This window comes from Asparagus officinalis, chromosome 7, assembly GCF_001876935.1.
Source record: "Asparagus officinalis chromosome 7, Aspof.V1, whole genome shotgun sequence".
Classification (NCBI taxonomy): Eukaryota; Viridiplantae; Streptophyta; class Magnoliopsida; order Asparagales; family Asparagaceae; genus Asparagus; species Asparagus officinalis.
The window spans coordinates 37,845,286-37,864,367 of record NC_033800.1 but is presented as its reverse complement, the minus strand read 5'-3'; the positions used below and the strand labels follow the sequence as shown (position 1 = coordinate 37,864,367).

Here is a 19,082-nt window from a genome sequence, read left to right as displayed (position 1 = left end):
TCAGTCCGTGATTCGGTTGACTTAGACTCTGATTTGTTGATCTGATTTGGTAGTAAATCCGATTCCTGATTTGGTAGTAAATCTACTTCTGAGTTCGAGTCCGAAACTGATCTTGATTCGATCGTGATTCGTCCGAGTCTGCCCTTGGTTGGATGACTCGTTGACTCTTCGAACCCTTGGCTTGATTCCACACGCGAATGGATGTATTCCGATGCTTGCGTGCGATTCGTCAACCTCGTCGCCTCGTTGGTTCGTCGGTTTGTGCCGAGCTGTACTAAGGGACCTATAAGCAATTTTATACGCCTACAAAGACTAAACCTAATCTCAAGGAACAGACGGGGGAATACGGGTGCAGATCATTCGAAAGCCTTCCTCTTTATACTGAAGTTCGTCAGGATCTGATTGACCTTCGCTAAAATTTCGTGCTCCTTGACTCCTCAATCCAGCAGCATCTCTCTCTCTTGATAAAATTTTTGATCTGTAGAATGGAAGCCTTAGGCTTATATTTATAGGCCTCAGATGCGGGTATTTGGATGAGAATGAGCAATTTGGCCTTATCTTCAGTCAGTAACGGCCTAACCACGTTTGTGGATGATATCAAGTCAGTTGGGAACCCCTGGAATAGATAAATCCTGTGAAAACCTTTTAAAAACCGTCGAAAACGTGTTTGGGGGTCGAAACTGCGCGACAGTCACTGGTGACCCGCGTGGGCGCGGGTTCCGAGGCTTTTTCGCTCTCTTTTCGCTTTTCGGTGTTTTTTGAATTTCCTGGACTTGTATTCTCCATCGTTTTGCGTATTTGGTCGTCTCGTTGGCTTGTACGCTTCGCTGAGGGACTGACCGACGAACGCGTCGGTCACTTGGGGCTGATTGACGTGCGTGAGCTGATTGACGTACACGTGTTGACTGACGTGCGCAGGCTGACCGACGCGCGCGAGCTGACCTATGCGCGCGAGCTGACTGACGAGCGCGTTCGGTCACTTTGAGTTGACCGACGCGCGCGAGCTGATTGATGTGCGTGCGTTGACTGACGTGCGCATCGGCCAATTGGATAATCCTTCTTGACGCGTCCACTCTTCGTTTCGAGCTGCGTGCAGGATCTCATAAGCAATTTTTGACGCCTACAGCGCGCACAACATTTAGGTTGGTCTTCTCGTGTCAAATCGAGTTTGTCCTCCTGTTGGGTCATTTTCATTTTGTCCAGTTTGGCTCTTAAATTTGTGTCACTAGAGTCCAATTTTTGCTATGATCTAGTGCAAACTGCTAAACAGCGAGTAGGGATTCTATCAGAACCATTCATATAAGAGTGGTGTGATTTACACCGTTAATAGGATAACTCTTTAACCACCCGTGAATGGTATAGTTCACCCATTTCTGAGGGTGTTTTGATAAAATCATTACTCCTAATTAAACAACATAGGCTATATTTAGTTTTTATATTGCAAGAAGTCCAATATAAACCAAAACAGTATGTGCAGAATATATATCGATATCTATTGTATAGTCGACGTTTGTTATGTAAATATTCAAGAAATTATAAGCACAATAAAATTACAGTTGAAACAAAACGTCGTGCAATGCAATTTTTTTCACTACCCGAACTATATGCGTATACGTAATCCCATTTCGTACTTTTCTTTACCCCTTAGTTTTCTTCTCATTTGTCTCAACAATCACGTCGTTCCCTGCAAGCACCATGTACTTATCCCTCCGTGTCAATTTGGTGCACTCAAACCCCAAAGCTCTCCCAATCACTCCTTGGACCACATTAGCCATATCAGTGCTGCTCACCTCCCCTCTCCTAACGCAACCTGTATCAACCGTCTCAAGAAACTCAACCTCATAGCACATACTCGGGTTGAGCAAGTAGAACAACGCATCAAACCCCTTGAATCCTCCGGCAGTCGTAGCGTAGAACATGCTCACCCTAACATCCACGGCCACGGCCACGATCTCATCGGCCAACTCCGTGAAAAGAGGGCTGAATCGGAGAAGATACGGCTCCCTACAAGTAGTCCCCTCCGGGCACACCACGAGGTTGTGTCCGTAGCTCAGCATTCCCTCCATCGCAACACGATCAACATCACGTTTCCTCGTCAGCCTGACCGTCTTGATCGGCGATAGGATCTCGGAGACTCTGCTCAAGCTGTAGGTGACGGTGGACACCGGTTTGTTAAGGGCGACGTTGATGTAGACGGGGTCGAGGAGGGTCCGGTGGTTACAAACCAGGAGGTGGGCTTTGGAGAGGAGAGAATGTGGGATGGTTCCCTTGAGCCTCCATTTCATGGAGGTTGATGCTAAGAGAGGGGTGGAGATATTGTACGGGAGAGTGAGGCCTATGATTAGCCTGGAGATGGCTAGGGTGAGCCCAAGAGGAAGCCACATGAACATTGCGGTCGTGTTGATGGGGTTGGGTCTGAATGCGATCCTGCCATCGTGAAAGATGAGGGGTTTGGGGTATTTTTCCCTGGGCAAAGGGTGCCACCTTCGTTTTTCTGCTTCACTTACAATGTAAAGTTCCTGGACCAAGAGATAGTAAAAGTTTGTTAGTTCTTGACAAAAACAATGAGAGATGCTTGTGACAAATGGGGGAGAAAATGTAGGAAGATCATATTAAGTGCGAGTACAGTACAGGTAGATGGCAATTATAGCTATCGTGGGTGTTGCCTACATGATCCCCAAGTCCTTTTCTAACTATTAGATCAAAACTTTAAAGTTGCGGTGAGAGTTGAGAATTATAATTCTATATTCTAGCAATGTGCCCGTAGGTTGATCGTCCTTTTTATGAGCCGAAAACTGGACTCACACAATGATGTTAATTTTTAGAGAAACCACTTTAAATTCGTGGCATGTAAAATTTGAATTTGAGTTGCTTGATATATACCATCTTTAGTCCCTAATCATAACACCAAAACTCCAAAATTGTGGGATGGTTTAGGGTTATTGTCTGACATTCTAACATGAACATGCTGCTCCTTCCACATTTTTGTTTCCTATTAATTAACAAGTCTAACAACCATGTTAGTACTTTGATTTCAGTCGCATTCAGTAGATATCAAGCATATATTGTTTGGAACAAACCTTGGAATTACAGTCTTATGGATTGTAATTAATAGCGTTACCAAATGTAATTGACATACATCCGCAGCTAATATTTTATTGTCCATATCATTTAGCAGGCTTTTTTCTTTCTTCCGATATTAGTCCCTCTTAAATATTTCATATATAAATAAGTCCCTCAAATAATTCAAATTACTTTAGTATACATGCATGTAATATCTATGCTACTTACGAAAGAGAATACTCATGTCAAAACTTTTGATTTTCATTTTTGCTCTCTCAAAATTTGATAACTTACAATTATAATATTAATTGTAATTAAACTTTAACTAATTATCCAAAACATCGCATTAATTATAGACCTCCTCACTTTCCCGTATATTTAGGCATTCACTAAACTGTAATTAATATAAATACTTTCATAATGATAAGAAAATTTATAAAATATAGTGTAATTTATATAAATATTTTTTAATCATAATAAAATAGTATAAAATAATCAATGTAATAAAATATTTTATAAAATGACTATAAATTTTTTATTAAATAATATATTATTAAAATGTTAAAAGCCTATTTATAAATTATAATAAAATACTATTGTAAATAAAATAATACATTATTAAACATTCTTTAAAAAGTATATTATTGAATAAATAATACGGTAAAATTGAGTAAATATTTAATAGTAAAATAATATAATTATTTAATATTATAACCTAACTATGAATTTCACTATTATTTAATACATTATAGTGAATAATAGTATTATAATTATGCTATATATAAATATTAGAAATAAAAATAGTTATAAATAGTATATAATTTATTATAATTATTCTATGTTATAGTTAAAAGTATTTATAATTTTATATTATAGTATTAAATAATTATTTAGTTTGTTATAAATATCTAAACAAATTATGATTAAATTATAATAAGTGTCTAAAATATAAAAAATACTCACACATATCTTTATACATAACTTTATGTATCAATAAAAGAATTTATATTATTACTATAGTCACTTCACAATTTTGCACTCAAAGAAAAAGAATTCAAAACGAAAAATAGCATGTCCACGTGCAAAGCACGTGCATTATATTTATAAAAAAAATAATTTTTCATATTCAACCTGTACAACCTTAGTTACTTTATTTTAAATGCTTAAATTTTTATATTTATAAATTAGACCTTAAATCTTCATATTGGTTTGAAATGAGGATTTATTTAAATCAAGTTAACAGATGTGAGAGCACTGTTATTTAAAATAACTCATTAGGTTTAGGTTTTTTTTTCCAAAACAACTTAATGATTTTGGCATTTCACATTAGAAATATGAAAACTTGAGGGTGTAATTAACAAAGATTTGGAGGTGTAATGTGACGGATACCTAATAATTTAAAATCCCATTTACTCAAATCCAAATCCCCAACCCCCCCACCTACACCCAACAAATGTACTCTTCTCAGGCCCGCCGCACCTTCTTTCTTGAGGGTACCCCAACATACCTTCAAAAAGATTTAAAAAAAATATCCTTTCTAATATGAGAAATATAACTTATTATTGAAACTAATTTCATGATATAATGTATATATGTAAATGTATACACACATATATATATAAAGCAAATTATCCAACGTATATATAAGAAGAGTGGCATATGAAAAGGCTTAGTGGTTAGGTTCAACACGCCAACATAACCATCAACCTCTTGTTTCACCGCCTCAATATCCCCCGCTTCCAAAAAACCAGTGTAGTACCCGCAAAACACCTTCAGCTCTCTCCCAACTACCACCTCCACATCCAAATACTCCTTCAAGAACCACTCCACCATCACTCTTGGCATCCTACTCACACAAACTCTCCTCTTTCCTCTCCTCATCAACGCTAACCCTTCCAACCCTACATCCTCCAACAAAAACTTCGGCAAAACAACTCTCCCTGCCGCAAAACTTTTCTTACTCAATCCACAAAAGGAAACCATCACCATAACCCTAATCCCCATCTCTTGACTTAGACAACAAACTAATGGATAAGAAAGCAAGAGGATAAGACCCCTCAAGAGCCCTCCTTCTTCCAAGGCCACAAGCATGAAGTATGGAAAGGAAGACGAAGATCTCAAAAGACCCCCCTCCACATCAAACACCAGGGCTTTGGTGGAGAGTTCGGCAGGATTAAGAGGGAGAGTTTTTGATCTCATGACACGAGGTTTGCTTCGAAAGAATGAGAGGAGACATGTAAAGAGATATATCATGTTTCTAACGAGAGGGATGCCTCTCTTAATTTTTGACACTAGACACAAGTTTGCAGTTTGTTATCCTCTTATATATAGGGAAAGGAAGATTAAAACGGACAATTGCATTATGAATATTAGAGAAAATGGCACCTGTGAGGTTTTATTTATTATTTACGTGCCATTTTCTTAATTTTCACCTAAGGCAAACATATTCCCTGCCTTCTAGTCTAACATGATTGATGCCTGAGGTATCGTGTACGGTCATAAAGGAGCTTTACGAGCTTTGCAATCATAAATCGAGCTATTCTGCAGGAATTCAAGTACTTGCAATTAATCTAGCTCTTAATCGGGTTGACTACTTTACTACCAAACTTTACATCCATAAGCACTGCGAGATGGCGTGCCCTCACCAACGATGGATGAAAAGTAAGTGTTAGTTTCCTATGGAGGAGAACAAATTTGTCTCAGAAACCCCCCTTAGTGGCATGGCATATTGTTTGTCAGGGTAAGAAACAAGGAGGACTGGGTATTTTCTCAGCTACAATTTGGAACCTGGCAGCAACTTTGAAGAATATTTGGTGTATACATATGCATAAGGAATCCCTTTGGATCAAATGGGTCCATGGAAATTACTTAAACCAAAGAGATATATGGCATGTAACTGTCAGAAAGAGTGACTCATGGATGTGGAAGCAAATGATCAAGCAAAGAGATAAAGCAATTCTTCTTTGTGGAGGAGTTGACAACCTGTTAAACCTTATTATCATCATTATACTATGCATTATATAGTTCTACGCAGAAGGTACAATGGCACAATACAGTGTGGGATAATATGTGCTATCCTAAGCATGCTTTTGTATGTTGGCTTACAATCCAAAACAGGCTTTTAACTCAGGACAGACTGATGAGAAGAGGGACAATCAATGAAAATGCATGTTACTTGTGCTCGGGTGCAGGTCAGGAAACAAGAGATCATCTATTTTTTGAATGTTCTTTCTCTAGTACAGTATGGAACAGAATTATGGAATGGCTGAGCTTTAAATGGAAATCATGCAATTGGAGACTCCTTTTAGATTGGTATTGTACTAAGCTAAGAGGAGGGGAGCTTTAAATGGAAATCATGCAATTGGAGACTCCTTTTAGATTGGTATTGTACTAAGCTAAGAGGAGGGGGTTTCAGGAAAGGAGTTAAGCGAATGGAGACTCCTTTTAGATTGGTATTGTACTAAGCTAAGAGGAGGGGGTTTCAGGAAAGGAGTTAAGCGAATAAATTCTTTTGATATCTCACAACAAGTGAGATTCTTGATGTGTACAGATTTCACTACTTTGGTTTATGAATAAATTCTTTTCATTGACCCAAAAAAAAAAAAAAAGTAGTGTAGCTTATTTTTATCCCAAAAGGCTATTTTTATTACAAATTATTACAACACGTATGACGTACCAACCTAAGTACATATTGTAATTCTATGGTTTACTAATATTCTCTGCACAGGAATTATATATGCCCTCTTCACTTCCAGATCAAATATCAATACATGGCCCAAATGGTGTGATGATAAAGCAAAAGGTGATTTATGAATTGAAACCAAAATGGTGTGATAGTTGCAAGATTGTAGGTAGGGATGTCCAAAAAGCCCGCCGGCCCGTGGCGCCGGCCCGCCCGGCGCCGGCCTCGGCCCGAAAACCCGGGCCAAGTCCGGGCCTCCATGCCGGGCCAAGTCGCGGGCTCCCGGGCCGGCCAAGTCCGCCTTTTTGGTGCCCGGCCCGGGCCCGCGCCGGCCGGAATAGTATTTTTATTTTTTTTTATTTTTTATATGTATTATATATGTATAATATATGTATATATAATATATTTTTATATATGTATAATATATATATATATATATATATATATATATATATATATATATATATATATATATATATATATATATATATATATATATATATATATATATAATATATATATATATATTATATATATATATATATATATTATGTATATATAATATATTTCTATATATGTATAATATGTGTGTGTGTATATACTCTCTCTTATATATGTATAATGTATGTATGTATGTATATCTATACTCTTTCTATACTATACATGTATATATAAGTATACTTTCTCTATATATGTATACTCTCTCTTAATAAGTATATATAGGTATACACTCTCATATATATGTATACATATATGTGTGTATATATATATACTCTCTCTCTTAGTATATATGTATATATAAGTATACTCTCTCTATATATGTATAATATGTGTGTGTGTGTGTGTACTCTCTCTCTTAGTATATATGATATATATAAGTATACTCTCTCTTATATATGTTAGTCTCTCTATATAAGTATATATAAGTATCACGCTCTTATATATGTATACATATATGTGTGTATATGTATATACTCCTCTCCTCTTAGTATATATGTATATATAAAGTATACTCTCTCTTATAATATGTATAATATGTGTGTGTGTGTGGTGTGTGTATACCTCTCTCTTTAGTATATATGTAATATATAATATACTCTCTCTTATATATGTATACTCTCTCTTATATAAGTATATATATAGGTATACACTCTCTTATTTTATATAGTATAATATGTATACTCCCCTCTTATAAAGGTAATACTCTCTCTTATATATGTATACTCCCTCTATATAAAGTATACTCTCTCTTATATATGTATAATATGTGTGTGTATACTCTCTCTCTAGTATATAGAAGTATAGTATATTACAACGGCTACTTCTTCTCATTGCCCCAACGGGCAATGGCTACTATGCGATTTTCTCTCTTCTCAAGTTATAGATTATAAATATATATATATATTTACATATAATATATGTATATATAATATATATAATATTATGTATATATAATATATATTACATAATAATTTATAAGTATATACTAATACATAATTATATAAAAATATAATAAATTAAACTAATTTTTAGCATTTTTTATCAAAAAAAAGAAAAGAAAAAAATTGAAAAAAATCCGGGCCGACCCGGAGCCCGGCCCGGTTGGGCCGGACGCCGGGGTACCCGGGTCCGGGTCCGGGCTCCGGGTTTGCCCGCCCACGGGCCCGGATTCTCGGGCCGGGCCGGCCGGCATTGACAGGCCTGAATTGTAGGTCATGACACAATGTTTTGTAGAAGATTCCCTAAGACTCAAAGATGGATGCCAAAAAAAATGCACAGAACACACACGATGTAGGTTTTTTGTTTTGTTTTTTGTTTTTTTTTTTTTGGGGGGGGGGCAAAAATATGGACTGTATCTTATAGGAATATTTTCCCTAGGATAAATGATTAGGAGGAGGATAAAATTATTGTTTGATTTTTTTTTTTTTTTGCTTTGCATCTTTCAACTTATACAAAACACACGCGCACGCGCGCATACACTAGTACAATAACTCTTAGACTTCCTAACAAAAACTTTTAAACTTTCCAACAACATTCATATATCTAACATATTCATGCATTTGACTCCTCAAATAACTAAATAATCCTTCTAATTCTCAAGGTAATTAATCAACTTTATTTTCAATATTATCCACTAAGTTTGATTCTTCAGCCACCTCGAGTTTGCCTCGCAATAAAGTAAATACATCATGTTTTAATGGCTTAGTAAATATGTCAACCACCTGATCTTGTGATTTCACAAACTCGAGCTCAACTTCCTTAGTATTTACTTGATCGCTGATAAAATGATATCATATATCGATATGTTTTTTTGCTCCTTTCATGAAACACTAAATTTTTTAAAAGTACAATAGCCGACTTATTATCAACACGGATTTTGGTCGGTTCTTCTTGTTCAAACTGAAGATCTTTGAACAAAATTTTCAACCAAAGTGCATGAGTGACACTCGATGATGTAGCAACATATTCAGCTTCACAAGTTAAAAGAGTTACCATCTGCTGCTTCTTTGAAGACGTAGTAAACGCAATGTCACCAATAAAGAAAGTGTAACCAGTTATACTCTTTTGGTCATCAACATCTCCGCCCAATCGCTATCAGTTTATGCAACAAGTTCAAACTTATAAGAACTTGAATAAAACAAACCAAAATCTTTTACCTTTGATATACCAGAGAATCCTCTTTGCTGCCAACAAGTACGAAGACCTCGGATCTTCCTGTCAGACCTCGTGAGCAGATACATGGATTGCTATCCTTTGATATACCGAGGTCTTCCATGTATCTGCAACAAGTACCAAGTTTGCTTCCACCATCTTTCTTGGATAACTTGATTCCACATCCAATAGGAGTACTGACAGGATTGCTATCCTTCATATCAAACTTATAAAGAATTGTCTTTACATATCCCTGCTAAGGTAATAAGACATGAGTCTCGATATTGCTTCACCTTGATGCTAAGGTAATAAGACATGAGTCCGATATTTGTCATCTCAAACTCACGAACCATGGAGCTTTTGAACTCCTTGAACATGCGTGGATTGTTTCTTGCAAAGATTAAGTCATCCACATGTAAGCATAAAATAAGAATATCTCATTCTTCATTTACCTTAGTATGTAAGGCATATTTCTTATAAGGACATCTAGAAAAATTGCGAGCTCAAAAGTCAGTTATTCTAAGATTTTGGAGCTTGTTTCAAGCCATAAAGAGCTTACTTCAACTTCAACACCTTTGATTATTCTCCTTTCATGATGTATCCAAGAGGTTGATCCACATAGACCTTTTCTTCAAGACAACATTTAAATATGCAGACTTCACATCAAGTTGATATATTAGCCATTTGTTCTGAGCTGCTAAGGAAATAATTAGCCTTATAGTTTCAAGATGAACCACTAGAGAGAATACCTAATCATAGTCAATTCCAGCTTTCTGCTTGTAGCCTTTGGCAACTAACCTTGTACCTCTCAACTTCTTCTTTTACATTCTTCTTCTCTTTGAATATCCATTTGACTTCAGGTGCTTTCCTGCCTTCTGAAAGTATTGTAAGCTCCCAGGTATCATTCGTCTTGATAGTCTTGATCTCTTCATCCATAGTTGATCTCGAATTTGGATCTTGAACTGCTTCTTCAAAGTCTAAAGGCTCACAATTAGCAAGTAAGCAAAATAATGTCAAATCATCTTGATTTTTAGTTACCTCAAAGAACTCTCTCAAACTCCTGAATTTTAGAAATTGTAGGCTCGATGATGATGTGGATGATGCTAAAGAAGTCATCGATTGGAGCGACTGAGGTGTGGTTGGTAATGATATTATCGGTAATAATAGATTGGATGTCGATGGAGTATGTGCTAGAGCATCTTCCCTAATCTCAGCCTCTTCACTAGTGAAAGTAATCGGGCTACTATAAATTTCCCCATTGCTCTAGTCCTATGATTTCTCTTCATTGAATTGAACACCTCAACTAACAATAAACTTCTTACTGTAGGAATCATACATATTGTAACCCTTGGTTCTTGAATTATAGTCAATAAATACATATGGAATACTGTCGAGCTTACTCCTCTCCTGTTCTAGAACATAAGCATAGCCGATACTACTGAACACTTTGAAGTGGTTCACATTCGGTTTGTAACTAGTCCATGATTCTTGTGGAGTAATATTTTTGAGAATCTGTGTTCAACACCTATTGAGGAAGTAGACGACGTAACAAACAACTTCGTCCTAAAAGGCTTTAGGCACCTTCTTACTACTCAACATACTTCTCACCATGTTCAACATGATGCGATTCTTCCTCTCAGCAACGTTGTTTTGTTATAGAGTGTAAGGAGCGGTTAGAAAATATCTAACTCTATATTCTTCACAATATGCTTCAAACTCCTTTGAAGTGAACTCTCCACATCGATCTGATTTGATAGATTTAAGATAAAAGCCACACTCTTTTTCCATGTTAGTTTTGAACTTCTTAAACATAGAAAGCACTTCAGCTTTGTTCTTTAAGAAGTATACCCAAGTCTTTCGAGAAAAATCATCGATGAAGGTAAAAAAAGTATTTATTCTCACCGATTGATGTCACGGTGATCAGCCCACACACATCAGTATGTACAAATTGTAGCTGCTTCGATGCATGAAACAAAGCCTTATTTGGGAAAGTAGCTCGGTGATGCTTCCCAACTAGACATTCATCATAGAGTTGCTTGAGATGTTCAATTATTGGCAACCCTTTTATCATACTTCTATTGGCCAATGTCTTTAAACTGCCAAAATTGAGATGCCCAAATCTCCAGTGTCATAAGCAAGCATGATCATTGGTACAAGCATCAAACATTTAACATCTCCACCTTGAAGGTTTAGCATGAACATTCGACTCTTCAACTGTAGGCGTCTAAAAATACCTATAGGTTCACGTATGCAGCTCGAGACAAAGAGAAGACGATGAACGTCATTATCCAAGTCGAAGAGGATTATCCGAGTCAAAGAGGATTATCTGATCCTGACAAGCGCATAAAGCGAATCGGCGAACCATTGATGACGTGGAGACGAACCACCGAAACAGCCAGTTCCAAGTGGCCCGTACGTTCATCGGCCACCGGGACGACAAACCAAGCATCCTGTGCACTCACCGGCCACCTCTAATTGGCCCACACACACATCAACCAGCTTCAAGCGGCCCGCATGCCCACCGGCCACCGTCAAACGATCCACGTGTTCATGAAATGCATGAAGTGAATCGGGGAAGCGTACAAGTCAACGAAACGACGAAATATACGTAACGATGGAACAAGTCAAAACCCAAAAAACCGTGAAAGCCCCTGGCGGCTGAGTCGCATCAAAACGACTCGGCCAGGCCAAGTGGCTCGACCATGTGGCGGACGAGCCAACAAATAGTGGCTCGCGCGGTCGAGCCACCAATTAGTGGCTCAGTCTTGAGCCACCAAATGATAGTTCGGCCAGTTTTGATTCGAAAACACGTTCTTTTCGATTTTGATGGATTTTCTCAGGATTTGTTCGTTCCTGAGTGTTCCAACTGATTGGATATCATCCACAAATGTGGTTATACAGTTATCAACTGATGACTTTTTATTATAACGACTAAAGTTCAGATAAGAATGATAGATTCAGCCCTATCTTCGTTTGATAACTGTATAACCATGTTTGTGGATGTTATCCAATCAGTTGGGACACTCAGGAATGAACAAATCCTGAGAAAACCCGTCAAAACAGAAAAGAACGTGTTTTCGGATCAAAACTGGCCGAACCATCGTTTGGTGGGTCGCCGAGCACCTATTTGGTGGCTCAGCCATGGCCTGAGCCACATGGCCTGGCTGAGTTTTTGACACATGGGCTTTCTCAGTTTTTCGGGTTTTGACTTGTTCCATCGTTACGCGTATTTCGTCGTTTCGTTGATTTGTACGCTTCCCCGATTCACTTCATGCATTTTATGAACGCGCGGATCACTTGACGATGGTTGGTGGGTATGCGGGCCGCTTGAAGCTGGTTGATGAGTGCGCAGGCCAATTAGAGATGGCCGGTGAGCGCACAGGACGCTTGGTTTGCCGTCCCGGTGGCCGATGAACATATGTGCCACTTGGAACTGGCTGTTTCGGTGGTTCGTCGCCACATCATTAATGGTTCGCCGATTCGCTTCATACGCTTATCGGTGTCAGATGATCCTCTTTGACTCGGATAATCCTCTTCGACTTGGATAATGGCGTTCATCGTCTTCTCTTTGTCTCGAGCTGCATACGGGAACCTATAGGCATTTTTAGACACCTACAGATACCCTCTCTAAAGTGTTTTAGCCTCATTCCTTTATAGAAAAGTCTAAAATACTTTGGATGTGATAGGCCTCACCTTCAGTCGATGTTAAAGGACCTGTAGCTGGCTTTAATTATTGACTTCTTCAGCCTTCAGCCTATTCGGTGTTTTGTTAAATATATGAAGTTCTTCCGGCGCTACGTTTATCGTCTGACCATTGTCGAAATCTTGAATCGAAATTGGTGAGTTGGTTTTGGCTCATGTCATTGAGTTGACTTTGAACTGATTATCTTCGTTGGGAATTCATATCTGAATCGCAATTGAACTCCTTGGAATCATCCTTAAATCCAAAATTTTTCCTTAGCCTTATTTTTGTGAAATCGTCGATGCGTTAACCGGCCTCGACTTTTACTGTAACGCGTTGACTGGCATTAACCTTAGCTGTAATGCGTTGATCGGTGTTTACATAGTTTATACTCGTACGTTTGCTGGAGTTTATACAGTTTAAACTCTTAAGGTATTGGAACATAGCGGTCCCAAATGTCGGGGCTGTAGGACCAACTATTAAAGCTGATTCATCTGCATGTATGGATCTTATCCTGAAGTTGTTCGATCCTCAAGCCACGAGACCAACTAATGAAGCTAGTGCGTCAATGACTCTCACACTTATAGGATTTTTGGCAAACCCTCAGCCATCAACGGGTTTGATGAGCCTTTACCGACTACCGTTTGAGTCGGGCTAGCATGCGGGTTGTTTAAGTCCGTTCCGTATGTAACGTTGTTCTAAGAGAGTTAACTCTCTTAGAGCTACGATATTGAATACGTAGACTTCGTCTTTCTCACGGGAATAGACTACCCAGCGATGTGTGTTAGACGTAGACTTAGGATTTTAAGCAAACCCTCAGCCTTCAACGGATTTGACGTGCCTTTACCGACTACCGTTCGAGTCGGACTAACATGCATATTGTTTAAGTCCGTTCTGCATGTAACGTTGTGCTAAGAGAGTTAACTCTCTTAGTGCTACGATATTGAATATGTAGACTTCGTCTTTCTTACGGGAATAGACTACCCGGCAATGCATGTTAGGTGCTGACTCATCCTTACTTAGGATTTAGGATAAAAATCTTCAGACTCGGATTCTGGTGTCTTCTTTAATCGGTGAAAGACTAAACCGACAACGCATGTTAGGCTTAGGCTTATCTCTATTTAGGAGTCGAGATAAAGTTCCCCACGTGTGTAAGGCGCAAATTTTAGCGTTATGAATAACAACCTGTCATAATGTTGAATATATAGGTTTTTGTCCTTTTTACAGCAAAAGACTAACCGGCAACGCGTATTAAACGTTGACTTATCCCTACTTTGGCTTCAGGATAAAAGTCACCAGACTTGGATTTTGGTGTCTTCTTCAATAGGTAAAAGACTAAACCGGTAACGCGTGTTAGGCGTTGACTTATCCCTACTTAGGATTCGGGATAAAATTCTCTATGCTTATGAAGCACGGATTTTGGGAGTTATAATATTAAAATATTATGTCTTCTCTTGGGGAAAAGACGAACCCGATGCGAGAGAGGAAGAATTTTATATTCTATCTCCCAAAGCTGAAGAGGAAAAACTTTATATTCTATCTCCAATTGCTAAAGGAAACTCAAAGTGGGATCTCCACTTTCAGAATCCGGGAAGGTAAAACTAAGAGTGGGATCTCCACTCCGAGAATCGAAAAGATTCGGATAATCCTAACTGTCGGAAGGTTTGATTACCGAACTAAAGGTGGGTTTCTCGTTTATCAAGAGTGAATTGTGGTGTTGGCTCTAACTGTAGGAAGGTTTAACCAAATGGGAGGTTTGAGATGACCCTAACTGTAGGAAGGTTTGATCGCTCAATTTGAAAGTGGACCTCTCATTCATAAAAGAAATCGAGAGGAGATTTTGGTTTTGGTCCTAACTGTAGGAAGGTTTGACAAAGTGGGAGGTTTTAGATGACCCTACTTGTAGGAAGATTTGATCGCTCGATTTGAAAGTGGACCTCTCATTTATGAAAGGAATCGAGAGGAGATTTTGGTTGTAGTCCTAACTGTAGGAAGGTTTGATCAAGTGGGAGATTTAAGACGATCCTACTTGTAGGAAGGTTTGATCGCTTGATTTGAAAGTGGACCTCTCGTTCATGGAGGAATCGAGAGGGGATTTTAGTTGTGGCCCTAACTATAGGAAGGTTTGACCAGATGAGAGGTTTGAGACGATCCTAACTGTAGGAAGGTTTGATCACTCGATTTGAAAGTGCACCTCTCGTTCATGGAGGAATCAAGAGGGGATTTTGGTTATGACCCTAACTGTAGGAAGGTTTAACCAGGTAGATAGTGGGAGTGGGAGTACAGATCATAGTGCGAGTGTTGACTTGTATCGATCACTCAGTGAGGGTTCTTGGTGTCAAGTGATAAGAACTTAATACGAAGGGGTTTAACAATTCGTCAAGGATTGACAGATCAAAATTCCAAGCATTATGTCCGAACGCTAACAATGGAAGTGTTAAGTGCACAGACGTAGCAGGATTTTGAGTGGATTAAACCAGAAAAAAAAATTTAGTGGACCAACCGTCAATTAATTTGATCAGTGAGGAATTTTGTGGTGGAAGATTGTAAATCATCAACACCAGTGGGAGTTTTTTTTGTGAGGGAAGATTGATCTAACAAAGTGATCAAATCTCATCTCAGCAAAAGAGTGCTAGGAAGTTGATGGAATTGATCCCGATAATGAGATGTGTTTTACCCTTGAACATTCAGAGTCCGAGTAGGAGTTTCTCATTTATCACTTCTTTATAGTGACTAGGTTATTCCTAAGAATACATTATATAGCATTCTTTCGGGAACTTCCCGTTACATGAATCATTCACCTCAGCTTCCTTTGTGAAACCGGGTCTAATATTATATTTAGTTGGATGACCGGGTTATCCTTAATAATACCAGGCATGGAACTCTCCAGGAACTTCCCGTAAAAGAAAGGAAATAGTTTAGACTCATATACCTATTAGTGGATTGAGAAGCAGTTTATACTCGTATACTCTTCGGAGTGTCAGAAGGAGCAGTTTATACTCTTATACTTATCGGAGTCTTCATTCGGCTCAATTTAGCGTTATGACGCCAGCTTTAACCAAAGTTTGGATGCTATTCTTGAGAGCAAAGAAAGCCTTGGTAGGATGAAGGATCCTCCTGTGGTATGTACAATACTTTGGATCCGAAGTATTGTCAGCTTCCTCTTGATTTGTGATAGGTGGTAGCTTGATCTTATTGTTTTTAAGGAGGGATTCGAATATGGATGGAATGTCTTCGTCCTTGAAGGAGTACTCTTTTTGGAATCTCGTATCCAAAGTCTTTTGCTGTCTCCGGGATTACTGTTGTGACGTCTGATTAGCATCAACAGCAGCTGCAGGGGCCTTCCCTTTACCACGGGAGACGAAGCTTGAATTTGGAGGGTTAGCCGTCGGTTGGCTTCTCTCGGCTTTCTTCCTTCTGAGAAAGCATTCGGTCTGCTCTCCGTGTACTTTTAACTCTTTCCAGGTGTCGGACGGTGTTACCCCCATAACTTTCAATATGTCCAAAGAGAGGTTGTTGTGACAGGTTTGGAGGATGAAGTCCTCTGTGATCGGATCTCGGCAGTTCATCGCCTTATTCCGAAAGCGCTTGACGAAGTCGTCGACCGTCTTGTCGTATTCCTATTTCTCATCGAATAGTGTCCTGATTGATACCTCAGGGTCATCATCAAAGAAGTGTGTGAGGAACGGGTTCTTCAGGTCGTCCCAGCTATTGATGCTTCCAGACTTGAGACGACGGTACCAATCGAAGGCGGGCCCACGGAGGATGCTAACGAATGACCGAACCATCAATGCTTTGTCACCAGGGATTATGCCCAAGTAGGACTTGAAGTAGATCAGGTGCTGAGTGGGCGAACCCTTCCCATCAAACAACGTGAAGTTAATCAGGTTGAACTTCGTCGAATACGGGATTGACTCCCATTCTCTTGAGTAAGGACACGGAATACCGGTTTTCTTCACCTCTCGAGCAGATATCAGAGTGTTGATTTTGCTCTCGAGATTTTTCATCTTCTCATCCTCGTCTGTATCATGCTTTGGATGATTTCTAAAAAGAGCAACGTGGCCACCCCCGGCATTGTCATCTTCGGTGGGACCATCCCAAGCGTCGTTACCTTTAGTGGGGCCACCCCTAACGTTTTGATCAACGAGAGGGTTATCCGCATTAAGGTGTTTGTCCATGTCTGAATCGTCACTTATCCGGTAAGCATTATTGTGACGACTGGATTCACTAATTTGATTAAACAAGGCCCGAATCTGTTGGTCATGTTCTTCCCTTATCTGATGCATAGCCATTTTTATTTTAATTTTGAATGCTTCTTTCTGCTTGGCTAGAGCATCCTCAACCATTTTGGCTACTTCCTCGGTGTTAATCATAAATGCTTCGCGAGATTGTCCTAGACTGGATACCATTTTGTAGGAAGAGACTGCAGAGTTGGCATCTAACGCTTTATCATCCGAGGATAATCCCCTCTGTATTCTCTGATAATCCCTACGTCTAGTAGTCCTCACGCGTAGCCGAGTTAGACGATATGATACGAGCGGGTCAGAACTAGAAGGTCGAGCCGACTTTCCCTTATCAGCCATGTTAATTGTGACTTCTAGCGGGTCAGAACTAGAAGGTCGAGCCGACTTTCCCTTATCAGCCATGTTAATTGTGACTTCTGGAAGTTCGTCATCTTGAACAGCTGATCGTTTCTCTTATCAGCCATGTTAATTGTGACTTCTGGAAGTTCGTCATCTTGAACAGCTGATCGTTTCTTACGGAGATGCTTTGGTTTAGACTTAGCCTTTCCATTAGAGATTCTCTCGAATATCGAGACCCTCTGTGGAGCGGTCTTGGGGTAGCTACATGCTAATAATATTGTCCTAATAATCTTGGTGCATGGACAGTGAGAGTCCGTTTCTCGGGTACTTCTCTTCCGAGACTGATTCGTACCCCCAGCCCGATAGTACAACTTATCGACATGATGACCGGAGCAATCTATCACGTGGTGGCACGACTTTTCAGGTATAGTGTCATCGTCTGACGAGCATGTTTTCTTCTGAGGACTTGTTGCCTTGATGGCGTTCTCAAGGGTCACATGTTTGGAGTCACGCTTTTGTGAGCACGAGACCTTAACGGGCTCTTGGACACTAACTTGTAGTCCAAGGCAGTCAGTTACAGGAGTTTTCCTATTATAGAAAAGCTCTGACTTGTTGTGAGGGCGTGTGCGACCCCCAGTTTGATGAGTTGCTCGGGGTTCAGTCACCAGACCCAAGCGTTCAAAGGACCCAGGCGATCCACCATCCTCATCTTGAATTGGGACAAGTCCATGCTGCCGCGAGGCCCTACCAGAGGTGTGTGATTCATCGAGATAGAAACAGGGGCTGTCGGAGGCTTAAACGGGACTGCGGGAGGTGAATCGAGTACAAACCGAATCGAACCGGGTGCGAACCAAACCGAATCAGGTGCGAACCGCGCACGACCACCACTTGGTGGCTCGGCTTGGGCCGAGCCCCACCAATTGGAGGCTCGGTTTTGCGCCGACAGCCAACATTTCGTGGTTCGCGCATTCCGACAGTTCTGGGTACTGTTTGACTTTTTATCGACGTCGTTTTGGACTTTGGTTTCCAGACTTGGCGTGGTTTTGGTGGCTTCTTGATCACCTCTTTTTGCTTCAACTTCTGCACTTCTTGCACGAGAATCCGTGCGTGCGTAATCAAGGCACGGTGCTTCTGAATGTGCTCCTTGTGGGATGAGCGGGTCTGTTTGACTTGGATCCATTCATTCGCTGTTGGTTTGGAGGAGAGGACATCTGTTTGCCGCTAGGGCACTCGGTTCTTTCTAAGTTTCAGCTTTGCCTCATAGCAGATCCCGTCAACAGGCTCCAAAGCCTTGGCGATTCGGCGCGCTAGGCATTGGCGCTACCTTTGGCGAGCTCTCTTTGATAAAGTGGGCTCGGCCTAGAGCGGCTATCTCCTTGATTGAGGAGGTGTCCAGATCTGTAGATCCGGCCTCGTTGGA

The 19,082-nt window shown here is 39.7% G+C and overlaps 1 protein-coding gene across 1 annotated transcript; it reads right to left on the bottom strand.

The window, feature by feature from the left end:
* LOC109846981 (probable glycerol-3-phosphate acyltransferase 3) lies at positions 1,473–5,421 on the bottom strand. Its single transcript, XM_020416223.1, has 2 exons — positions 4,701–5,421; positions 1,473–2,614 (listed from the first exon to the last, which is right to left on the bottom strand). Exons 1-2 carry the CDS (start codon positions 5,314–5,316, stop codon positions 1,638–1,640), a joined length of 1,593 nt encoding a protein of 530 aa, XP_020271812.1. The 5' UTR covers positions 5,317–5,421; the 3' UTR covers positions 1,473–1,637.

Coding starts and splice junctions, on each gene's coding strand:
- LOC109846981 (XM_020416223.1), bottom strand. CDS start 5,316: ATGATATATCTCTTTACATGTCTCCTCTCATTCTTTCGAAGCAAACCT. Junction 2,615..4,700: donor GCCACTCTTCTTATATATAC/GTTGGATAATTT, acceptor GTACTCGCACTT/AATATGATCTTCCTACATTT.